The sequence below is a fragment of the Sturnira hondurensis genome, unplaced genomic scaffold, assembly GCF_014824575.4.
Source record: "Sturnira hondurensis isolate 20B ecotype Veracruz unplaced genomic scaffold, ASM1482457v3 Scaffold0018728, whole genome shotgun sequence".
Classification (NCBI taxonomy): domain Eukaryota; kingdom Metazoa; phylum Chordata; class Mammalia; order Chiroptera; family Phyllostomidae; genus Sturnira; species Sturnira hondurensis.
Window position 1 is genome coordinate 2,097,853 of NW_028091359.1, and position 27,140 is coordinate 2,124,992.

The 27,140-nt window shown below is 36.9% G+C and overlaps 1 protein-coding gene across 3 annotated transcripts in view; it reads right to left on the reverse strand.

Moving 5' to 3' along the window:
• USP32 (ubiquitin specific peptidase 32) overlaps positions 1 to 27,140 on the reverse strand; it is a 142,622-nt gene that overhangs the window by 87,141 nt on the left and 28,341 nt on the right. For all 3 annotated transcript variants that reach the window (XM_037070353.1, XM_037070354.1, XM_037070352.1), the window contains exons 2-4: positions 13,964 to 14,091; positions 5,852 to 5,957; positions 491 to 609 (exon numbers count right to left, since the gene is read on the reverse strand). In XM_037070353.1, the coding sequence (XP_036926248.1) occupies positions 491 to 609; positions 5,852 to 5,957; positions 13,964 to 14,091 (353 nt within the window). The remainder of the gene's footprint in view (positions 1 to 490; positions 610 to 5,851; positions 5,958 to 13,963; positions 14,092 to 27,140) is intronic.

Below are 27,140 nucleotides of genomic sequence, written 5' to 3' on the forward strand. Positions count from 1 at the left end.
AAAAATGATAAATTTTTTAAACATAAATTTTTCACAATGCAAATCAACTAAGTAATAAAATAAACAATAAAATAGGCCTTGATGGGGCATACAGGTACCAGAATGGCTCAAGGCAAATGAGTGATATACCTATATGTCCATGATGAAAAGCAATGGCACTACAATGTGAACAATGCTCAAGTTTCTACGGAATCACCTGTGCGAGCATATGTGTATTGGTGTGAGAGTGTGGGAGTGTGTCATCTTATACCATAAACATAGAGAGCTGTCTTTCCAGTAAAACTGGGAACTTTCCGATTCACAAATATAGCAGTAGTAGGTGTCATGTACTTTGAGCATAAAACTCTGTTGAAACACCAACTGTTAAATTCAGAATTTCAAGAATACATGCACATAAACACATCTATTCATCATAGCTAAACTCATTATATAACTTAAGAGTTAATACATTGTCAATAGGTAGAGATGAAATGCAAATCTTTAAATATACCTCCGAGAAACATTTCCTGAGTGTATCTGGGACTTTACCATCCACCACATGGAGCATTCTTTCCATTTCTTCCCGTGTAACATAACTTCCAGATTCACTTGCAAAAAGACTAAAAATGTCTAGAAGAAAGGAAAAATAAATTAACCTTATCATAAATTAAATATAACTTGGTGGAAGTAGGGAAGAAAAAGTTAGCAATTGAATGATTATTAGTCCCAAGCACTTTATAAACACATAACTTAATTTATTCCTTGAGAAAGCCCAGCAATGCAAATTAAAGCAGCAATGTGGTATCCTTTCAATCACACCAAATTTGTGGAAATGTTTAGGTGTGACAGTACAAAGAGTTAATAATGTGGGAGAAACAAGAAACTTTTATACACTGTTAATGAGAGTATGGATTACTACAACCACTTTATAGAACAATTTGCCAAAATCTAGTAAAGATGAAGGTGTATGCTAGAAATTCAGGGTCCAGGCAACTCCACTTCTACCCTTGAGAAACTCTCATACATGTGCACATCCATGAACAACAATGTTCACTGGAGTATTGTTTGTAGTAGCAAAATTTAGGGAAAAAAGACAAATGTCTATCAACAAGCAAATAGGTAGAGTGAGATACAAATAAACACACACAATAAAACACTATATAACAGTAAGAATAAAGGAATTGTTTCAAGATGAATACCAAAAATATTCAGAGAAAAAGAAAACTGCAAAATAATCTTTATTATTTTGTACCATTAAAAGTTTAAAATCTGCAGAAACGGTTGAAGGTATGTTTAAGGATATATAAAAATGTCATAAATGTACAAAACCTGTATGAGAAATGAGATATCACCAAAGCCATAAGGATGAAAATCTCTGTAAAGAGAACAATGGGGATGAGACCATGGAGTGATATAAAGAGAGAACGCCATATTGGCTATATTTTATTTCTTTAAAAACAAGATCTAGGACAAATACGATATAGTGTTAAGAAATAATAAAGCTGGTTGAGGGTACATGTATGTATGCTTAAAATACTATTGTGGGTTGAACTCTACCCCCAAATGAGGTATATTGAAATCCTAACCCCTGGGTACCTGTGAATGTGCCCTTATTTGGAAAGAGAGATGACAAGATATCCATTCCTCTGTAGGCCAGGTGGGTACCACTGTCTGCCCTCACACCCCATGGTCAATTCCTTGAGGGAGACTACATATTACTGGAAGGCTCGGACTATCTGTTATGGGTTGAATTGTGGCACCCCAAACCCAAAGATGTTTAAGTCCTAACTCCAGTACCTAGAATGGGGTCTTTGTAGATACATAATCAAACCTCGGTTCTCCTGTGTCTTGGTTCTCAAACAATTTGGTTCTCAACCAGGTCATTCATGTAAAAAATGTCTTGGTTGTCTAACAAACTTCAGGTCTTGATTCTCTATCTGACAACACTTTCATGTTCATATCTATTATGACCAGTCACCTGTCTCTCAGGCCATTCTCTCAATTTTAAAACAAATCACTTCTCAAACAGGTTTCCAGAGAAATTAAGTTCAAGAACTGAGGTTCCACTGTAATCAATTTATGATGACATCATTAGGATGGACCCTAATATAATGTGATTGATTATAAGATGACAAGACAGTTGGAAGAAAGCCATGAAATGAGACAGGCAGATTAGAGTAATGAAGCTGTGAGCCAAGAACTGATGGCCATCCCCAGAAGTTGGGAAGAAGAAAGGATTTTTCCCTATAAGTTTCAGAGGGAGCAAAGCCTTGCTAACATCTTAATTTTGGACTTCTATCTAACCTCCAGAACTGTGAGATACTAACTTTCTGTTGTTTTAAGTCACTTAGTTCATGATACTTTTGTTTTTTCACCTCCAGAAAACTAATGAAATTTTATAATAAAAATGAAAAAAATTTAAAATAATGTGTTTGTCTTTGCAACTCAAAAAAATTGTTATTTTTAATTATTGGCTGCCTGGAGACAGAGTATGTTTGTTGGTAGAGGGATGCTATTGAAAAAAACTAGGATCACAGTTATATTCCTGTATATAAAATTGGGTTTATGGATATGTTCATTATCTTGGTTGTGATAATATTGGTGTGTGTGTGCATATGTGTGTATATATATGTATATGTGTATATATATACATATATATACCTCAAAACATATAAAAATGTACACTTTCTACATGTGCATTGTACTGTATGTCAATTATACCTTGATGAAACTATAAAAAAGGGAAATAAATGCATATCCTAGGAAACATAGATAGACAATAATTAACTAAGGTTATCTTCCCTTTTGTGTTTAGAGAATAATTTGCCCGCTTATTAGGATTTAAAGGTCATGGATGAGGTTCTATCCCCTTCTAGGCTTAGAAAATTCACCTAATAAAATGAAATTCTGAAATTAAAGTAAAACTATTAAAAATAATTAAACTTTTTAACAAGAATCTGTATAAAACATTATCAAGTAAATTGATATTTGTTTTTATTTGTGAAGAATAGATGGCTAAAAATATACCAGAATTTTAAAAATAACAACTTTATTGAGATACAATGCACATTCCTTAAAATTCATCCTTTAAAAGTATACCACTCATGCCCTGGCTGGTGTGGCTCAGTACGATAAACATCGGCTTGCAAACAGAAAGGCTGCTGATTTGATTCCCAGTCAGGGCACATGCCTGGCTGGGTTGGGGGCCAGGTTTCCGGTTAGAGGCATGTGAGAGGCAGCCGACTGATGCTTCTCTCAGGCATCGACATTTCTCTCCCTTTCTCCCACCCCTTCCCTCTCTAGAAAATAAATAAAATCTTTAAATACAAATAAAAATAAACATTAAATAAATAAATAAAGGTGTACAATTAAGGAGCTGGGCAAGCAGTTCAGTTGGTTAGAGTGTTGTCCCAATATATCAAGGTTGTAGGTTTAATTCCCAGTCAGTGCACATACAGGAAGCAACCAAAGAATTGATAAATAAGTGGAATAAATACATCTCTCTCACTCTCCCTCCCTCATTCTTGCCCACCCTCTCTTTCTCACCTCTGTCCCTTCCTCCAAGATTACTTTTTAAAAAATGTGTAAATTTCAATGTAATCTTCACCACTATCTAATTCCAGAACATTTTTATCCCCAAAAGAGACCCCATACTCATTAGTAGTGACTCTCCATTTTCCTCTCCCCCCAGCTTCTGGCAACCATTAGTTTACTTTCTATCTTTAAGGATTTGTCTAATCTAGACATTTTACATAAATAGAATCATATAATATATGACCTCAATTGACTTGCATGTATCATTTACCATAATGTTTTCAGGTTCATTCATGTTGCAGCACATACTGAGTTGGCCAAAAACTAATCCTGAGTTCATGGATTAGCTTGCCACATAATCTCTTCTGTTTCATATTATTGTAAAGTGTGCACGTTACATCATCTGTCAAAATTTATATTAAACGTTTTTGTTATGCTTAAGTGGAGAATCACATGCAGAAATACGGTCAAGTTTTTTCATTTGACTTATGTGGAACTCAAACATCAAAGTGATTAACATAACTAAATTGGTGCAAATGATTTTCAACATTTGATTTGGATTTTTTAAAAAGATTTATTTTTAGAGAGAGAGAGAGGGAGACAGGGAGAGAAACACCAATGTGTGGTTGCCTCTCATGCACCCCCACACTGGGGACCTGGCCCACAACTCGGGCATGTGCCCTGACTGGGTGGGAATCAAACCAGTGATCTTCTGGTTCACTGGCCAGCACTCAATCCATTGAGCCACAACAGCCAGGGCTGATTTGGATACTTTGAGTATGTCAGCTATCTCCCTTGTGGTAGAACGTTGATTGTTCTCAATTAATGTCTTGATTTGATTGCTATCAACTTCAACTGGTCTACCCAAACTGTGGAACATAGTCCAGCAAGAAATCTCTAACATGAAACCTCACAAACCACTTCTGACATGTTTCTTTTTTAAGATTTTATTTTTTAAGATTTTTAAAATTTATTTTTTAGATAGAAAGGAAAGGAAGGAGAAAGAGAGGGAGAGAAATATCAGTGTGTGGTTTTCTCTCACATGCCCCCTACTAGGGACCTGGCCTGAGACCCAGGCACGTGTCCTGACTGGGGATTGAACTGGCCACCCTTTGGTTCGAAGGCCAGCACTCAATCCACTGAGCCACACTAGCCAGGGCACACTTTTGACATGTTTCATTTGTCACAGCACCTTCTCCGTAGACTGTACAAATTGATTTTGTATTTCACTTGCATTTTATCTTTCTTAAATAAAGCCTACTATGCCAAAAGTGTTGCTTATTTTCTTCTACCTCCAATATTAAAACAGCTATCCAAAAATTCATCAATTTTTATTTTTTTTTAATGTGTGCTGATGACAGCTGTCACAATCAAATCTAACAAAATTGTTTCAAATGAAGTTAAAGACAGCTAAGCACTCACTATTAGAGCCATTGTACAGTAAAAAAACACAAAAACTTTTTGGTCAATCCAATATCAGTACTTTATTCCTTTTTATTGTTGAATAATATTCTATTATGTGGATACAGCACATTTTTGTTAAATACAGTAGTAATGGACACTAGGGTTCTCTTAATTTCTGACCATTATGAACAGAACTGCTATTAATATCCATGTACATTTTTTTAATGAATACAGTTGACCCTTGAACCACATGGGTTGGAACCACATGGGTCCACTTATACAGATGGTTATTTTTCAATAAATACCTGTACAGTTTCTCAATCCACTGGTGGGAGTCCACGCACACAGAGGGCTAACTATATACACCGATCTGTGCCATTTTATATAGTGGAATTGAGCATCTGTTGATTTTTGTTATCTGTAGGGGGTCCTGAAATGAATCCCTTCCAGATTACAATGGATAGCTAAGTTCTGAGTGGGTCAAAAAGTTATACATAATTTTCAACGGCACAGGCGTTGGTCCCCCTAATTCCCACATTGTTCCAGGGTCAACTATGTGTTTTCAATTTTCTTTGGTGTGTAACTAGGAGTGGAATTGCCAAATTGTAGATAACTTCAGGTTTAACAGAAGTCTGAGGAACTCCCAAATAGTTTTCTCAAGTGGCTGCACTATTTTACACTTCCAATGTCAATGTATGAGGATTGCAACTTTCCCACATCCTCTTGGGTGTAAAGTGGGGTCTTATTGTAATTTTAATTTATAATTCCGTAATAACTAATTATGTTGAGCATTTTTTCAAGTGTTTATTGGCCACTCATTTATCTTCTTGGGAGAAATGTCAATTCAAATCCTTTACTTGTCATCAGAAATCTGAGGTAAAATAATTCTGCACACACATCTATATGACCATTTTGAGATAATGAAAGTACTTACATTTTGCTTTCTCTTCATCTCTGCCTCTTGTAAGAAGGACAAGTCCAACTATTAAATTATTGAAGTGCAGTCCTTTCGATGTTCCACCAAAAGAACAGTAAATCACCTACGAGAAAATGATAAAGCCAACCTCAGTTGTTTCAGTTGTTGAAGAATTTGAGGCTGATTAACACCTCCAACAAACCTTGTCCCCATCAAACAAGGTCCTCATAAACCAGTGAAATTATGTATTCCTCTTTTACACCTTGTTATTGTACTGAGCCAAGAATATGCTGCATCTACTTTTTTAAGATTTTATTTCAAAAATTATATTTATTTATTTTTAGAGAGAGAAAAGGAAAGGAGAAAGAGAGGGAGAGACATATTAATGTGTGCTTGCCACTCATGCTCCCCTGCACTGGGGACCTGGCCCACAACTCAGGCATGTGCCCTGAATGGGAGTTGAACCAGCAGAACTTTGGTTCATAGGCCATGGAGCTACACCAGCCAGGGCCTATGCTGCATCTATTCTAATGTACATATATCATTGGCTATCATACTGAATATTTATTCTCTCTCTTTGGAGTCCTTATCGAGGTCCAGGAAGATAAGTATCTTTTCCTTCAATAGCTCAATAGTGTGATAAGGATTCTATGGAATTATAGAAATTCCTTCAACTTCAATAAAACTTATACACATCATTTTGATTTGAAAGACTGGCATTCTTCTCCAACTGAATGTAACCGTGCAGAAACTTCATTTCTTTAATATGACCTTTTCTTCTTTCCTTCCTTTTGATTTAAACTGGCCTCATCCAGCACCCTGACTCACCTGCCTCCTTTTTTCTTGTATGTCCACTCCCTTAATCATTAAGCCCTCAGGACAATAAGGTTGTAGTCAGCATCACATAATATCAGGAACAAGGCCTGAGTCCCTTGACCACAGAGACAGAGTTTCAGCAAACTAGAGATAACATCTAGGCCACAGTTGGGTTCAGCTCCACAATGACCCCACAAAACACATCCTTGTGAAACCAGACAAAGTGATGCCATGTCTGACACCAGGAACAGATGCACTAATCAACTACCCACTGCCTTGGTGACAGCCAATCACTAGAGCCACAACCCTAACTTCCTTAGTCACCATTATTAATGATTTTCCCCCTATATAACCAACCCATACCCAAGAAACCATTGGGGAGCCAGGTCTTTGAGCATTAGCTCATCTGGGACTATAGATAGGCATGGGCCACCTCCTCAACTAATAAATCCTTATGTTCTTTGCTGCAAATTTCTGTTCATGTCTTCTCAGGCTTTGATGGGCACAAGCAAACAGATCCCTTTAGTCTGGTAACAAATGTTCAGAAATACAATGGCAAATGTATCAAATGTTTTTATACCTTAAATTTACAGTTATTTGTCAAATATTTTCAATTAAAATGGTAAAAAATAAGGAAATACAAAGAGATCCCAAAAGACATGTTTTAAACTCTTAGAAATGGGTATCACAGTAATCAGAAATAAAGAAAAGCTATGCATAAGAAGAGAAAGTAACAGCGATCACATAATTCATTCGATTGACAATTCTTTGTTGAGTGCCTTGTGTGCTACTGTGAAATAATAAGGAATCTGTATTTCATCTTCCTCCAGGTTCCTGACACAAGAGCTTCTAAAACCCTTGGAATTTCCTGATAGCAGTGAAAGGAGTATCTTTTGTTATCCATAATAATCTCCTTTCAACCACACTTGAGTGTATGCTAATGAGGTGACTCCTGCACCCTTTATAAACCTACAGAATGAGAGCACCTAGTCAGAAAAACTAACAATATAAATAAGGGCTGGAACTTTCAGCCCCCCTCTCCAATCTCTAGAAAGGGAGGAGGAGCTTGAGATTAAGCCACTCACCAAAGGTCAATGATTTAATAAATCATGCCTATGCAATGAAACTCTTACACACACACACACACACACACACACCCAAAAACAAACAAACAAACAAACAACCCCTCAGGGTTGGTGAACCCATCAAGGTGCTCAAAAGGTGGAGTACACAAAAAGGACATGAAAATTCCATGCACCATTCCCCTCCAATCTCCACCCCAATAACGCCCAATACAACCCTTTCCATTTGGTTGTTCCTGAGTTGTATCCTTTGTTTTTTTTTATTATTTTATTGTTGTTCAATTACAGTTGTCTGTATTTTCTCCCCACATGCTCCAAATCCACCTCCCTCCCTTGCTTCCACCCTCCCCCTTGGTTTTGTCCATGTGTCCTTTATAGTAGTTTCTGAAAACCCTTTTCCCCTCTCTCCTCTGGCTATTGTTAGATTGTTCTTATTTTCAATGACTCTGGTTATATTTCATTTGCTTTTTTCTTTTGTTGATTATGTTCCAGTTAAAGGTGAGATCATATGGTATTTGTCCCTCACCCCCTGGCTTATTTCACTTAGCATAATGCTCTCCAGTCCCATCCATGCTGTCACAAAGGGTAGAAGCTCCTTCTTTCTGCTACGCAGAATTCCATTGTGTAAATGTATCATAGGTTTTTGATCCACTCATTTGCTAATGGGCACTTAGGTTGCTTCCAACACTTGGCTATTGTAAATTGTACTGCTATGAACATTGGGGTGCACAGATTCTTTTGAGTTGGTGTTTCAGGGCTCTTAGGGTATAATCCCAGCAGCAGAATTGATGGATCAAAAGGCAGTTCCATTTTTAGTTTTCTGAGGAAATTTCATACTGATCTCACAGTGGTTGCACCAGTCTGCATTCCCACCAACAGTACACTAGGGTTCCCTTTTCTCCATGCCCTCTCCAACACTTGTTTGTTGATTTGTTTATGTTGGCTATTCTGACAGGTATGAGGTGGTATTTCATTGTGGTTTTAATTTGCACTTCTCAGATGGCTAGTGATGCTGAGCATCTTTTCATATGTCTCTGGGCCCTCTGTATATCCTCCTTGGGGAAGTGTCTGTTCAAGTCTTTCGCCCATTTTTAAAATTTTTTTTTCTTCCTGGAGTGGAGTGGTGTGAGTTCTTTATACATTTTGGAGATCAAGCCCTTGTCCGAGGTCTCATTGGCAAATATGTTTTCCCATATAGTTAGCTCTCTTTTCATCTTAATGCTGTTTTCTTTAGCCATGCAGAAGCTTTTTAATTTGATGAGGTCCCATTTGTTTATTCTTTCCTTTATGTCCTTTGCTTTAGGGGACATATCCACGAAGATGTTGCTGCATGGAATGTCTGAGATTTTCCTGGCAATGTTTTCCTCTAGGACTTTTGTGGCATTATGACTTATATTTAAGTCTTTTATCCAACTTTAATTTATTTTTGTGTATGGTGTAAGTTGGTGATCAAGTTTCATTTTTTGCATGTAGCTGTCCAGTTCCCCCAACACCCTGAGTTGTATCCTTTATAGTAAACAAAGTGGTAACAGTACCATATTTTTCGGACCATAAGACACACCTTGGTTTTAGAGGAAAATTTTAAAAAAAATTTGAAGCAAAAAATGTGGTAAAATATTTAATAACATAAATAATATAATATTTCACCAATGTAAATGTAAACAGAACTCAACAGCAGCATTAACAACCATCATTCCTCCCAAATGGCAGGGGCCGGCATGGGAGGGGGTGTGCCTCACAGTCCAAAAACTACAGTAACTAAAGTGCCTTCCTGAGTTCTGTGAGCCATTGTAAGCAAATTATTGAACTTGATGAGGGAGTCACGGGAACCCTAGAATTTATAGCCAATTGGTCAGAAGTTGGGAGGTCTGGAACCTGCAACTGGTTTTTGAAGTAGGGGGCGGGGGGGCAGACCTTTGAGGTCTGTTCTAATTCAGGGTAATTAATATCAGAACTGAATTGAATTGTAGGACATCTAGATGGTATCGAGAGAACTTAAGAGTTGGTTGATGTGGAGAAAAAATAAAATCCATGTAGTTGATGTCAGAAATGTTATGCTGTTTAAAAAAAAATCTGACCTAGTATCTGCCATGCAGAATTTTTGTCAATAAAATGCATGATTAAAGAATTAATTTGAGAAATAAATTTAAATCATTAATATAAGCATTAAAAAGACATTCATTAAATACATTCTTTATCCCTGGGGGAGAAGCAGAATCATTGAGAAAGTCTCTCCCTTCAAAATCCAGGGGCACAATGTCTACATAAAACTAAGACAAATAGAACAGAAAATGTCCCCCACCCTAGTACACCTCACACCATATACAAAAATTAACATAAAATGGATAAGACCTAAATGTAAGAGCCAAGACTCTTAGAGGAAAGTAAATCTTTGTGACCTTGGGTTAAGCAATGGTTTCCTAAGACAACACCAAAACCCACAAGTGATGAAAGGCATCTCAGCATCAAGCCACTGTAGCTCCCAACTGCATCCATGAGCATCTGTACTCAATCTCGATTTGTTTTGTGTATCCATTAACAAGACCTGCCCTAAGGTCTTCATTTTATGCCATTTTGGCTAACAAAGGTTTCATAGGCACACTCTATTTTCCAATAGTAGAGGAAGTCTATATTTGAATTTGAAAGCATTTTATATTAATATGGACCCAAGTTTAAATTCCATCCTTTAACTGGCAACTTATACTATTTCATTAAATTGCTAGTTATATCTTAAAATTAAAAATTCTAAATTCCAAATTTTTATATTATACTAGCATTTAGGACAAAAAGAAAATAGAAAGATAGACACCCTAGACTCCAAGATGGCTTTAGTCATACCAGAGAAGGAGAATAAACTCATGGATGTCAAAATGGAGGAGCTGCCAGGCTGGATATTGATGCAGGATTTCACCCCTAAAGGCACTGCTGGAGAATTCAAAGAGGTTACTACCAGTATTACAACAACTATGTCAAGAAAGGGAGCGTCACTGGGACATCTATGGTGCTGGCCACTTACATACTTTTCAACTACTGCCTTATTTATAAAGAACTTAAACTTGAGCAGTGACCCAAACACTTCAAAGAGGGTGCCCAGTGTGGATTCCACGTTCCTTACCAGCACATCTGAATTCTAACATTCCTAATAAAAGATGTCTGGTTAACAAAATAGAAAGATGAATTCATTTTGAAACAGAGAACCCAATAAGGTATGACAGGAAAAAAGCTAACCCTGTCATAAATTTGAAATGACAGAACAAGAAAGTAAGTAATTTTACAGAAAAATACATGTAAGAGAATTAATGCAATATATATCCCCACCAAAAAAAATTAATATACACACACACACAACAAATGTAATCTCTATATCATGTAAACCACAAGGTTCAAAAGCACACAACACAAGTTAGAAACAGAAACTGTCACTAATTAGGAATAATTAATTAAGGTTCTGTGTAATATACCAAACTTAAAATTCCTATCATAATTTTCACTGCTTTATTATATTTTTATTTCACATTTAGAATGACATGATGCATATCTAAAAATATACCTATAAAATGGTAACTTTATTATTTTTAGAAAGGAAATATTTACATCAATTTAGCATTTTATATCTACCTAAAAACTTTAGTAGAATTTAAATAAGCCTTTACAACAAGAAATTAAAAAAAAAGAAAATAAAGAGAGAAAAAAGAAATAAATTAATGAGATTTTCAAAATGTGAAAAAAAAGGGCAGAAATGGGAGGGAGGTGGGGGGCACTGAGGGGGCAGGGCTGGGAATATAAGACAAAACTGTACTTGAACAAGAATTAAATTAAAAAGGACTTCCGCCAAGATGGAGGCATAGGTGGAAACACTGTGCCTTCTCCCACAACCAAGTTTGAATACAACAAAAGGTTTGGAGAAACAAAGACACAACCAAAGGACAGAAAATTGAATTATACGGAAGTCCGACTACATCTAACCGGTCAACGGGGACGGTAAGAGGGGCAGAGCCAGCAGCGAGCAGGGTCGGGCAGGACAGGGCCCCCGACCCAGGCGCGCAGGCAGACGGGAACCAGTTGGGGTGCAGGACAGACTGACCGCGGTCGCACATTCGCGCACAGTGAGACGGACCACGCAGGCCCCAGGGGGCGAGGGCTGACGGCGGTGGCACACTCGCGTGCAGTGGGACGACACGCGTGGGCCTGGTGACGGCAGCAACTGCGGCACCGGTGAGGGCCATGGCTGACAGGCGGCGGTCAGGACGCCATAGTCCCTCTTTGACCCCGCCCCCACATACAGCGTCACAACCCAGCGACTTAGTTGCCCTGTTCTAGTGAACACTTTAGGGCTCTGATCCTGCTATGGAACAGGCATGAACAACCCGAAAGATGGCGCAAGAACTCAAAGTCCCAGAGCCAATAACTCTCAGCGCCCGAGAAATTGCCAGCCTCTCAGAAGCACAATTCAAGACACTATTTATCAGGATGCTCACAGAACTGGTTGATTATAGTCACAAATTAGAGGAACATATGAAGGCTAAACTAATTGAAATGAAGGGAGATGCACAGGAAACCAATAGTGATGGAAAGGAAACTGGGACTCAAATCAATGGAATGGACCAGAAGGAAGAACAAAACATCCCACCAGAAAGGAATGAAGAAATGAGAATTCAAAAAAATGAGGAGAGGCTTAGGAACCTCCAGGACATCTTTAAACGTTCCAACATCCGGATTATAGGGGTACCAGAAGGGGGAAAGAAACAGCCACGAGTGGAAAACGTATTTGAACAAATAATAAAGGAGAACTTCCCCAGTCTGGCAAAGGAAATAGACTTCCAGGAAATCCAGGAAGCTCAGAGAGTGCCAAAGAAGTTGGACCCAAGAAGGAACACACCAAGGCACATCATAATTACATTAGCCAAGACTAAAATGAAGGAGAGAATCCTAGAAGCAGCAAGGGATAAGGGGACAGTCACCTACAAAGGAGTACCCATCAGACTGTCAGTGGATTTCTCAAAAGAGACCTTACAGGCAAGAAGGGGCTGGAAAGAAGTATTCCAAGTCATGAAATCCAAAGACCTACAGCCAAGATTGCTTTATCCAGCAAAACTTTCATTTAGAATGGAAGGACAGATAAAGTGCTTCTCAGATAAGATCAAATTCAAGGAGTTCATCATCACCAAGCCCTTATTATATGAAATGCTAAAGGGACTTATATAAGAAAAAGAAGATGAAAAAGATGAACAGTGAAAGGACAGCAAACACACAGCTATTAACAACCACACCTAAAACAAAAGCAAACTAAGAGGACAGCTAGATCAGGAGAGGAACCATAGAAATGAAGAACACATGGAGGGTTAGAAATAGGGGGGTGGGAGGCGGAGAAGGGGGGAGAAGGCACAGAAAATAGCACAGATGGTAGGTAGAAAATAGATAGGGGGGAGGGCGAGAATAGTGGGGGAAATATAGAATCCAAAGAACTTGAGACACATGGTTATAAACTAAGGGGGGGAGAATGGTGGGGAGGGAGGGTGCGGGTGGAGGGGATTGAAGGGGGGGAATAGAAAAACTGTAATGGTATAATCAATAAAATATATTTTAAAAAAAGAATTAAATTAAAAAAAGAAAAGGAAGAGAAAAAAAAGAAATTAATGAGATTTTCAAACTGTGAAAAAATAAAATAAAATAAAATTAAATTAAATTAATAAGCCTTTACAAGTTCCAATAAGCTAGTGTTTCATTCACAACATTTAATTTTACAGAATTTAGTTAGATTTTATTATCTGGAAAGATATTCTAACATAAAATAAGAATTTTTAACATAAAATTCATAAAACATAATCCCAACAGAAAAATATGTCATAAGTATATAAGAATAAGAGGCCAGTCACACAAATGGTTTATGACTATAATCTGCGGCTATAAAGTTCAGAAGCACAAAAGAAGCAGAACTGCAAGTTGTGCAATATTCCATTTGGCCTCTAAAACACAGCCATGCTGACATCTAAACCATGACCTACCCACCTATTTTTCTTTCAGCAAGAAAAATAATGGGGGGTAGGATCAGATTAAATTTGTTAAAACCAGGATGGCTGGGGAGGGGGAGACTGGGGGAGTGGGACATGGAGACAACTATACTTGGACAATATAAAAACAAAAAAAAATTGTTAAAACCAGGAAGCCCCTCAAGATTCAGGCTGGTGGGTATCTGTCTCAAAGGAAAACCTGGACCACAAGGATTAATTACCTCAGCAACCTTTGGGGGAACTCCATCCCCAAGGACTTCCCTGATGAAGCAGTGCTGGCCCATGTAATACGAGAGTCCACAGGTCCTCTTAAACGCATCTTTCAGTCGTTTCAGCTCTACATCTGTAACTGCAATTCAGAAATAGAAGATGGATAAGAAATCAGAAGAGAAAAGAAGGCTCTCAAAATCTTTTCATTTTCCTCAACCCAGTTCCTAATAAAACTTGGCAAATATTACTTCTCTTCCTAGTTGAGTAAAACAAACTCAAAGATTCTTAGTCATAATTCTAATATTTTCTATTCTAATCTGGAAAAAATGAAAAAATTTTAAATTAATTTATAAATTATATATTATTGATTATGCTATTAGACTTGTCCCAATTTTTACCCTTTGCCACCCCCCACCCAGCTCCCTTATTCCCTCAGACAATCCCCACACTGTTGTTCATGTCCCTGGGTAACGCATATACTGATATGTTCTTTGGCTCCTGTATTTCCTATGCTGTACTTTACATTCCCGTGACTGTTCTGTAACTACCAATTTGTACTTTTTAATCCCTTCACTTTTTTGCCCATCTCCCTGACCCCTTTCCCATCTGGTAACCAACCACTTGCAACTGTAATGTTCTAAACTCTTTATAGATTTACATATTTCATACTCTATTTTTTATTGTTGATACTTACCTTTTAATTTTTAATAAAGATGTTATTTACTTATTTTTAGAGAGTGGGAGGGAGGGAGAAAGAGAAGGGGAAAAACATGATGTGTGAGAGAAACATGGATTGGCTGCCTCTTGCACACCCCCAACTGGGGGCCTGGCCTGTGACCCAGGCATGTGCCCCAACTGGGAATCAACCAGCAACCCTTTGGTTTGCAGGCCACCGCTCAATCTACTCAGTCACACCAGCCAGGCCCAGATGTGCATTTTTAAGGGGCTTTTCCAATTTTATTGTTATTCTGCTTCATCTGGTCATTTCCACAATATTATTCCGATTATTTCTTGACAGTATTCAGGTAACCAATGATTTAAATTTCCATAAGCTGGCTCCCTAAGAATCTAATCATTTATAACATTGTTCCTATAAAGAAATAAATCTAGAGTACATTAAAAGTAGGCTTTTTATTTCCTAGATTTAAAAAATGTGTTCCAATGGATCAGTTAATCAGTATATTTCTCTTAACTCCACTAAATCTCTCAATAGTACAAACCTAAACTTTGACAATGAACAAGTCTACCAAAATGACATTTTCACAAATTTCTTTAAGCATTCACAATATTTTGTTTTGACTCTAAATATAGATATATACCTTTTGAAGGTAATGTCAAAAGTAACCATTCCTCAAAAGTTTCTAAAATATTTATTAGAGAGGAAAAATGGTAAAATTTAAAGTTAACTAAACATAAAAATAGAATACAAAAGAAACCCCATGACAAAAAACAAACAAAAAAAATCTACAAATATAACTCGGACAGGAAAATTGAAAAAAGCAGACTACATTACAGATTGCATGAGTAGAATGCAAAGGTAAGTACTAAATATATTAACAGACAAGATCTCTCTGAAAGAGATCTGGATATCTATAAAGGAGAGTATAGAAAGGATAATCTGGCCACTTGAAATATATAAAAATGTATAGGAAGCAATCAGAAAAAAAAGTTATAGGTCAGAACCTCACAATTTAGAAACAGTACTAGAAAATTGTAGATATTGCAAAATTCAAAGGAATATAATACCAGTAAAGAAAGGTAACGTTTAATAAAATACTGTTACTCTGTAGATCAAAAATAGCAAATACCACTCTGAAAACAGGAGTGCAAAGCAAGACTTTTTACATTTAAGAACGTGAAAGTAACTTTTACTGAAGGAGTTTATTATAGATAGAATTTGGAGAAACTAGACAGGACCAGGATATTGATGATGAGGATGCTTCCCAAAGCTTTTGATTCTACCTCATGGGGCATTATCAAATACTAAAAAAAATATAGCTAATACTAAGGTTATAAGGCCAAAGAAGAATGTCATTTGCCAAGACTTGACAATCCTTGGTTTAAACCAAAAAATAGAAAATGGTCTAACATGAAATAGATAATACTTTTAAATGTAAACCTTAGAACCAGCAGCAGAGGCTCCAGCTCTTCGAAGCTACTTAACCATTCCCTAACCACATTATGCTCACTGCCATCATCCTTGCAGTGTCTTCTGCCTGTTATCCCCAGTTATTCTGACATCCTTCAAGATTTGGCTTTATGTCTCTCCTTCATTTTTTAAAAGCCTATTCTAAATATCCTACTACCTAAAACTAGGTGTTCTACTACAATATGATCTTCCTTATAATTACTTACTTAACCTGAAGCTTCTGATGCCTTAAAATACATAACTAAGGACAAAAACAATACAATACCATTTTTATTAATTGCATATCTACTCTGCTCTTTGAGAACAAAGAAATGGTCTTATTTATCTGTATCTCAACACCTATCAAAGAACCTTAAATATTACAGATGTTCAATACATTTTTGGATAAAAATTAGTTTTTTTTAATGATCAAATAAATGTCCTATTCTCTCATTCACAGCTTTCCACTTACTTCCCAACCACAGCATCTCATTCACAGCAAGGGCTTAGTAAAACTTTTTTCATTATCCTGCACCTGATGTTTGTTTTCACTAAATGTAAGTCCTCCTCACATCCTTACTTAGCCTAAGATCCAATTTGGAATCGGGTTCATTTAGTAACATACTAAATGAAACCCAGGTAGGAAATATGTTATGGTAATTCTAAAAGTGCTAGGATAAGTAAAATTTAGACATTTACCTGACCGAAGGTGGAAAATCAAATAATGACTTTCTCAAAATCTTTGATAACTGCCATCTTTTTCTTTGTTACTAAAAACAGATACTTTGTACTCAAATACTAAGTATTTGTTCATTTACCTAGGATGTTTTTGCTTCAAATGACTAAAAAAACAAATTAAAAGAAATAATCACGATATCAAATGAGGCAAGTAAGATACAAACTGTATACAACAGTCTTGTTCCAAAGCTTCTCAAAATTATTATTTTTTAAATTTTACAAAACACTTTATGCCAAGCGCCATTCTAGGTGTTTTAGAAATACTATTTCATTTCATCTTTATAACAGTCCTACAGAGTAGACACTGCTGTTATTCTGATTTTACGAAGAGGGAAGTTGAAAAACCAAAGTTATGTCATTAACCCAAAGTCACACACACAGTTGATGAGTGGCAGAGGCAGGATTTGCATCCAAGGAGTCAGCAGGTTACAGGGTCCCCACTTTTAATCTCTAAGTTAACACTTAAAAAAAAGTTGAATACTGAGATTATGGTAAAGTTAGTGTACTTTATCACTGCTGGTAGCATAATACATAGGTAAAATCCTTTTGTAAAGTAATATGGCAATAATTAAGAAGAACCAGAAATACTCATATCCTTTGATCATGTGGGTATCCCTGATAATTTCATCAAAAAATAATTTGAGTATTTTTAAAGATGGTAATAAAGACTACATAGGAACATACAACATACCTGTGATATAATAAAAGTATACAAATATATACATAAATAATAATATGCAAAAATGGTTATTCTAGTGGATAGTACTTGGGGATAATTCTTTATTATTACACAAGTAATACGTAAATGTATTATTTTATTTTTATGCTATCACAGTTGTCCCATTTCTCCCCCTTTACTCCCTTCTGCCCTACACAACCCTCCCACCCACACTCTCCGCCCCCTGTTCATGTCCATGGATTGTACATGTAAGCTCTTTGACTTTTCCACATTTCCCATACTATTCTTCACCTCCCTCTATTTTCTAACATTTATACTACTCATTCCCTGTACCTTTCTCCCATTCCCATCCTCCCCTTCCCTGCTGATAACCATCCATGTGATCTCCATTTCTGTGATTCTGTTCCTGTTCTAGTTGTTTGCTTAGTTCATTTTTGTTTTGTTTTGTTTTGTTTTAGGTTAGGTTGTTCAGAGTTGTGAGTTTGTTGTCATTTTACTATTCATATTTTTTATCTTCTTTTTCTTAGATTAAGTCTCTTTAACATTCCAAACAATAAGGGCTTAGTCATGATGAACCCCTTTAACTTGACTATCTGAGAGACACTTTATCTGCCCTTCAATTCTAAATGATAATTTTGCCTGATAGAGGAATCTTGGATGTAGCCTTTCATGACCACAACTACTCCTTTCCAGTCCCTTCTTGCCTGCAAGGTTTCTTTTGAGAAATCAGCAGACAGCCTTCTGGGAATTCCTTTGTAGGTAACGGTCTGCTTTTCTCTGACCGCTTTTAAGACTTTCTCCTTATCTTTAATCTTGGGTAATGCAGTTATGTGCCTCAGTGTGTGCTTCCTTGGGTACAACTTCTTCGGGACTCTCTGTGCCACCTTGCCTTCCTGAAAGTCTATTTCCTTTGCCAGATTGGGGAAGTTCTCCTTTATTATTTTTTCAAATAAGTTTTCAATTTGTTGCTCTTCCTCTCCTTCTGGCACCCCTATGATTCAGATGATAGAAAGTTTAAAGTTGTCCCAGAAGTTCCTAAGCCTCTCCTCACTTTTTTGAATTCTTGTTTCTTCATTCTGTTCTGGTTAAATGTTTATTTCTTCCTTCTGGTCCAACTCATTGATTTGAGTCCTGGTTTCCTTCCCATCACTGTTGATTACCTCTACATTTTCCTTTATTTCACTTTTCATAACCTTCCATTTTTTCCTCTATTATAAGACCATACTCAACCAATTCTGTGAAAATCCTGATTACCAGTGTTTCAAACTGTGTACCTGATAGGTTGGCTATCTCTGTTGCTTAGATGTATTTTTTCTGGAGCTTTGATCTATTCTTTTCTTTGGGCCATTTTTTTTTTGTCTCGGTGTGCCTGTTAGGTAGTAAGGGGCAGAGCTTAAGGTATTCACAAGGGCAGGGCAACCGATGTTGCTGTGCTGTGGTGCAGTATGTGGGGGAGGGGTCCAAGGAGGAACAATGTAAACGCATTCTTCTTTTAAATTCAACCAGTACATACAGATAAGGCTAAAGACATCAATCACCACTACCAAACCCTAGTCCTGATCCCTTTCCCTCCTTCGACTTTCCCTAAGAGATAATCAGTATTTGGTCTGTCTCTTTTCAGGTCTTCTTTCATGCTTTTATAAAAACTATTCATAGAAACTTAGAGTGGTGTCATATCATATTATACATAACATAATACAGCTTATTACATATAAACCTACTTTATTTCTTTACATGTTGCATCATATTGCATTCTATACAATACTACAGATCATCTAGCTATTCACTTATTGTTGGACATTTAGGCTGTTTTTCCTTTTTTCCCTTCATAAAACAGTTGCCATGAGAAAGCATGTGCATGCCCCTTGGAAAAATAATTAATTAATTATGGCCTTTCCGGAAGGTAATCAGCCATGTAATATGAAAAATAGAGACATTTACTGAAGATACAAGAAAGACTGTACATAGGACAATGATGCCTCAGTCCCTTTCAAAGTAAGCATCTTGAGACTTCACATAGTTCTCCCAATCACCATCAGCTGCCCTGTTGTATTTTCCTGAATCTCTATGACAGCCTGAAATCTCTTCCCTTTCAAAGGTGATTTTAGTTTTGGGAAAGCCAGAAGTTGCAGGGTGACAAATTTGGGCTGTTGTGGGGACTGAATCTCCTGTGTGATTTGATGTTTCACCAAAAATCTCTGCACAAGACATGATGAATGAGCAGGCTCATTGTCATGATGAAACTGCTGATCACCAGTTGCCCATAGATGTGGCTTCTGAACCATCCAAATAGTTTCCACAGACAAATGTTCAAGCTTAATGCAAAATGTGATGCAGACCTGTGGCTCTACTTGCTCAGTCATTTTGAATGGACAACCACACAGTACAGATGCTCACTCAAGGGCATCTACTACCCCCACTGACTAATACAGTGAAGTCGTCATTGTTCACACATGCACACTCCAGTCCACTCTTCTTTGTTGCTAGGTTATATCGATGTTGCTCAAACCATTCTCATTATATTAACAGTGGCTTGACTTTTTCCAGATAGACCTCATATATGCTTAGATCTAGTAAGCACTATGTCATTCACATTTTTTGGTTGAATAAATATTGCCAAACTTCCTTCCAAGTGGCTCTATCAATTTACATTCTCATAATTGTGTTTTTCTTAGCCCATTTTCACTATTGTTTTTATAGTCTCTGTAATTCAAACAAAAATTTCTAAAAGAATCTAGACCATATAGCCCATGTAAGTAAGGGTAGATGTTTAAATAACAGAGTAAATCTTCACTTCTCTCATTATTGAGAAGGTATAAATCTAGCTCCCTACTATTATATCCTAGTTTCTATATGTAATTCAAAGTAGGAAAAAAAAGAAAAAAAGTAGAAAAAAATGTGGCAATTTACGTAGCATTTGGCCTTAGTGCTCAAGAATTTAATGTTGATAGTACTGCTAAGTGTGGGAGTGTGCCTGGAAACTAAAAGCGGATGTAGTAATTTCTTCTACCACATCCATGCAAAGTTGTTTTTGGCTATTCCACAACATACATGGTTAGTACAGACTATAGAAATAGACTGTGGCTCCATATCTTGACTTCACAGACTGCTAGTGTCTGTAATCAAAATGAACCACCCCAACTTTGCAGAGCATCAGGTTGGACCATCTGCCACTGCTTCTGTTCCCCCCAGCATCCCTGAGCTTTACTGCACTACATAAAAATTTAGTCTATGAGAAAATTCTGCTTTCTCCTTCCCACTGGTTTTTTATTAACAGGCATAAAAAATAATATGAATGGAATCTGTGTGCTGGAAAACAAATCTACTTTGTTAATGAATACACCAGTAATGACTTATCAATTCAGAGCATAAATGGAGAAAACATGCAAGTTCTACAAGTTTTCTTCTACTAAGAATAACAGCTCAATTTCTGAAACATGCCAAATATAGTTAACAACTTCAAATAATTTCTAGGAAGACTGTGTCTTTGAAATCAGCCCGTAAAAAAAGAACATAAATCAAAAAAGACACTACTTAGTTTATGGTCATAGGAAATCTGTTGTATACTTAAACACTGCAGGAGAGGTCTTAAATATGTCATGGAAAGAATGACTTTAAGTATTCATTAGCTGTTTTTTTTTAATTCTCAATAATATAACAAAATGACTATTATGACATTGACAACAAGTTTTCTACTTCGCTCACTTGCTTCCAGCAGCTTCTCAAATCAAACACACAAATCATTCGCCTGCTTCATAAACTTCATAGCTATCACCAACACAGCACTCATCAGTTCAACTACATTAAAATATATGCTTCCAAGTACCCTCCTGGGGGTAGAGAGTGACAGCCAAAACATCTAGAAGTCCAAATCCTTTTGCAAATCTAACTAAAATGTAATGCCAGGTTATCATCACTGGCTTTAACCTTAAACAAAATAAGATTAAATATTGTAGCTAACATAGTATTTTGCTTTTTAAAAAGCAATTTTACAAATACTACCTCACAAGATTCTTACAATAGTCTTTTAAGAATAACATACATTTCTATGTTGGTTCTTCCCTTTTTGGGAGAAGAGAATGGGACAGGAAGCAAGAAAATAAAAGAGTGAGGGAAATGGGAAGGAGGGGGGCACAGAGGCTAGTGGGCAGGGGGTAAGGAAGGGAGGCTGGCTCACATACAAGTACTTAAGCTTTCAGGCTCCCTAAAGAAACCAGTGAAGTTTCTCCTTCATCACCATTGCCCAAAACCTGCTAAGCCAATCACAATTAAAAGTCATAAATTTAAAACCAATTATTACCTCCACTGTGTTTCACTAAAATAGGAGTCTTTTACAACATGATATATCCTAAACCTCATGTTTCCAGAAACTGTATTATTCATGAATATATCTGCAAAGAAAAAAAAGGGCCCAATCCTCCAATGAGATTCGTCTTCCATATAAAAGTCTTAATTTTATATTTTGGGTCTCAATTTGTAAAGAAAGCCACAAAAAACAACATAGATTTACATCTTTATCAAGTGACTATGGAATTAGCTCAGATCCCTTACATTCAACCACTAGTACTAGCTAAATCCATAATTCAAGTCAAAAGTTATTTTGCTGTCTTTTAATTAAGAAAGCATGAAATTTTTCCTACAATTGTATGAGAATTCACCTATTCTTATGTGTCACTAAGATCCTTGCTAAAAAGCACTACAAAAAAATCACCTTACAAGAAAGCAAATTAATGATATCTGGAAACAAAAAAAAAGTATTAGTCAAAAGAAAACATATTAATGAAATCTGAAATAGTTCTGCTTTTCATAGAGCAGAAATAATTAGAATGTTTAAACATCCTTATTGCAAACTGGTGAAAAAGAACAAATATAGTGTCTCTATTCTCAATGCTGCTGTCATTTGGGCAGAAACACTTTGAAAACAAACTGATGTATTGGCAACCATTACACCTAATCAGTGAAAATGTCATTATTACTACTACTAATGGTAACAGCATGCAACATCTGACAAACCTCCATATACTACTCCTTCTAATACCAAAAGCAATTCTGAAAAATATGTATCAATGTGCAATAGAGTCAAGTGTGGACAATTCTGAATCCTTCAAAGAAACTCAAACATTTATAAATTGAGTTTTGGTTTTGTTTTTTTTTTAATATAAGAGTTTATTTGAACCAAACTGACCACACAGGCTGGGAGCAAGATCTCAAATGCTCTCCAAACTGAATTTTTGCTTTGTAATTTCTCAAAAGTGTTTACCAATACTTTATGATTAGAAGGTGTACACCAACCTGGTAATAATAAATGTTTTCATCTGATATTTTTTAATTAAAACTGTAACAAAATCTGAGCTTCAAATTTTTGTGGGAAGAATTCATGTAACATAAAATGCTTAATTTTCGTGAGTGTTTTAGATATTGTTCCTTACTAGCTCCCTGATCTCAAATTTTCTAATACCAATGATTCTTTTCATCCTAAACTCTCAATCACAACTTTCAGACAGATACCAAACTGTAAAACTACTGGCATAAATGGCAACATACTAACAGTACACCCATAAGCATAGGGGGAAAAAGTCATTACTCTTCCACTAAACATTCAAGAAGAGGAACAAACAACAGTATTACTAGCTTATGGTCTCAAGAAAAAAATTATTTCAACACGTGAAAGTTATTTTTGCTTAAATGAAGAAAATGTTCATTGTTTTCCTTATCAACCAAGCTCTAATTATTCAGTTACTCTAGTTTCTCTATGAGTTTATGTCTTTAAAAAACGACAGCATTTTAAAGTTAAATTTAACTTTCAAGACAATTAATCTGTAACTAAAGAATTACCTTCCTGTAATCATTCACTCAATATTTCTCCAAGGAATTCTTGTCCTACTTACACACAAAATTTTTTTTTATCTTCTCATTATTCTATACTTTGACTTTATGGTAATGGTTATACAGTCATCAGGAAACAAAGTACTTATCAAAAGGAATCATTCAGATAAGACATTTTTACAAACTTCTGGCCAAGATGGAAGCGTAGGTGGAAACACTGCCTCCTCGCACAACCAAGTTTAAAAACAATAAAGTTTTGGTAACAAAAATGCAACCAAAACACAGAAAATTGAACTATACGGAAGTCCGACAACAACAAACCATTCAGCCAGACCGGTAAGAGGGGTGGAGTGAGCGACTGGCCTAATGGGGTAGAGCAGGAAAAAGCGGCTGGATCGACCTAGGCACGCAGGCAGTGGTTGGCATATCCTAGGCATGGGGTGGCAATGGGCAGACCCAGTGAAGGCTCAAGACGGCTGGCTGACCACGGTCACACATTCGCGCGCAGATAAACCAGGCGAAGGAGCGAGCAGTGAGACAGACCAGGCAGGCCCCAGCAGCTTGCGGGAAGCAGCACAGGGGACCACCATTGCCTCTCTCTGACCTGCCCCCCACAAACAGCGTCACAACCAACTGACCTGGGTTGCCCTGCCCTGGTGAACACCTAAGGCTCCTCCCCTCTTATGTAACAGGCAGGAACAGACCAAAACATTATGGCTCAAGAAGAACAGCTCAAAGCCCCAGAGCAAATACTTCTAAGCAACCAAGAGATAAGATGCAAAGTTTAAAACACTGGTGATCAGGATGCTCACAGAACTGGTTGATTTCAGTCACATATTAGAGGAACAAATGAAGGCTAAACTAATTGAAATGAAGGGAAATGCACAGGAAACCAACAGTGATGGAAAGGAAACTGGGACTCAAATCAATGGAATGGACCAGAAGGAAGAACAAAACATCCCACCAGAAAGGAATGAAGAAATGAGAATTCAAAAAAATGAGGAGAGGCTTAGGAACCTCCAGGACATCTTTAAACGTTCCAACATCCGGATTATAGGGGTACCAGAAGGGGGAAAGAAACAGCCACGAGTGGAAAACTTATTTGAACAAATAATAAAGGAGAACTTCCCCAGTCTGGCAAAGGAAATAGACTTCCAGGAAATCCAGGAAGCTCAGAGAGTCCCAAAGAAGTTGGACCCAAGAAGGAACACACCAAGGCACATCATAATTACATTAGCCAAGACTAAAATGAAGGAGAGAATCCTAGAAGCAGCAAGGGATAAGGGGACAGTCACCTACAAAGGAGTACCCATCAGACTGTCAGCGGATTTCTCAAAAGAGACCTTACAGGCAAGAAGGGGCTGGAAAGAAGTATTCCAAGTCATGAAATCCAAAGACCTACAGCCAAGATTGCTCTATCCAGCAAAGCTTTCATTTAGAATGGAAGGACAGATAAAGTGCTTCTCAGATAAGGTCAAATTCAAGGAGTTCATCATCACCAAGCCCTTATTATATGAAATGTTAAAGGGACTTATCTAAGAAAAAGAAGATGAAAAATATGAACAGTGAAAGGACAGCAAACTCACAGTTATTAACAACCACACCTAAAACAAAAGCAAACCAAGAGGACAGCTAGATCAGGAGTGGAACCATAGAAATGAAGAACACATGGAGGGTTAGCAACAGGGGAGTGGGAGGAGGAGAAGGGGGGAGAAGGTACAGAAAATAGCATAGACAGTAGGCAGAAAATAGATAGGGGGGAGGGCAAGAATAGTAGGGGAAATATAGAATCTAAAGAACTTGAGACACGTGGTCATAAACTAAGGGAGGGAATGGTGGGGGAGGGGGTGTGCAGGGTGGAGGGGAATGAAGGGGGGGAATAGAACAACTTTAATGGCATAGTCAATAAAATATATTTTTTAAAAAAAGAATTTGGCCCTGAATCTAAGCTTAATGCAAAGGGTAGGCTTCATTTTGAAAATTTTTTTCACAAAAAGTTCGTTTATATTTTTAATAGTAATAGTTCTGGTACTCTGACATTTAAAACTGAAATAAGTATTTTGTTGCACTTTTAGGAAAAATAAATATAATTGAGTTAGATTTATTGAGCCTTATTTTCTAGAATTCAAAAAATATTCTGATTTAAGCCTACCATTGAAAATCATGGTGCTGCCTTTTCTCCAGAAACAGAAACACACTGCATTATTAAAATGTATAAAAGAAACCCACATACCTCAAAGAACCATATAAGCTAACAGGCAATTAAGAAACAAACAAACAAAGAAAAAAAATGCAAGGGTTTACCCAAACTAAAAATTTGACCTAAACAAATTCACCATTTCATAACACACAATTCCATCCTTCCTGCTATAAGAGAAATGCAGTATTTAGAGATAATAAAACACTCATGCTGTACTACAGTACTGAATACTGTACCACTTGCTGCTTATTTATTTGAATGTAATTTTTTAAACTACAGTTAATGTAACAACTAGAATACTTTTTATTCGAGGGTGTAATTTTTTTACTTTATAGAAATCAATGGGGAGGAGAGTCCTTTTGCTTATAGTTAGTAAGAAATCCTGAAATAGGGATTTAAAGAAGCATCTCTACTAGAGAAAAATCTTTTCACCAAAGGCCGTGGTTCAAGATAAAACAAGGCTATTCCTTGTAGGGCTATTATAAGGTTTAAAAAAGTAAAGTTGAAAGGAAAATATATTTTAAGCTGAGGTTCTAGTTAAAAACAAACTGTCAAAACCAAGAATTGAATCTAGGAGTTGGTTTTCCTTATTGCATAAAATAAATACTTCATAGTTGTCAGCAATTCCTGATAATCACACATAGTTTTATAAATAACTTCAAGATGACAACATTCTTAAGTTTTATTACATAAAAGCAAAAGTGTACAAACACTTCCCAAACAACCAAAGCAGAACAAGATAGTTTAGAACAAGGAAGTCTAGGTTTCGTATATACAATGCAAGTTTCTCTGAGAAATACACAAGTTTCTGGTGTAAGACTACAGAAGAATAATTAGAACAGATGGTATGAGGCAAAACAGGAGTTATTATTCATATTCAAATTTTTTAATGAGAATGGAGCCCTGGCTGGTGTGGCTCAGTGGATTGAGTACTGGCCTACAAACCAAAAGGTCACTGGTTCCATTCCCAGTCATGGCACTTGCCTGACTTGCGGGTTCAGTCCCTAGTCACATCCGGATGAAAGACAACAAATCAACGATTCTCTCATACATCGATGTCTCTCTCCCTCTCTTTCTCCCTCCCTTCCCCTCTTGATAGATGATAGATAAATAGATAGATATCTATCTATCTATAGATATCTAGATATAAAAAACAAAAACAGCAAACAATGACATTCCAGAGATCCCCAACCCCATTCTATACAGCCTGCCTACCAACCGTTCCCAACCATGGCAAAACACTAGAAGTTTACTGTCTGGAAGACAGGAAACACCTCTCTGGACACCAGAAAATATCGTTGGACACCAGACATGAATGAGGTTAGCTAGGCCATTCTAAAAGCAGAGGTATTCAATAAATACATGCATGGGAACAGAGAGACATCTTACCTCTTCCTCCTCTGAGCTTCTAGAGTCAGGCAGTCAAACCTTTACCTTCCAGACAGAAGACCCGAAGAGACTTCTCTGGGTAAAGATACTGACTTGATGGGGATGGGGATGGGGATGGGGATGAGGAGGTTTCCAAAATGAAAATGCTCAGCAAAAAGCCCCACTAACACAGATATTTTAATCAGCATTATGAGTAGAGAAACAAGATTATCAAGTACCTGTGAAAGG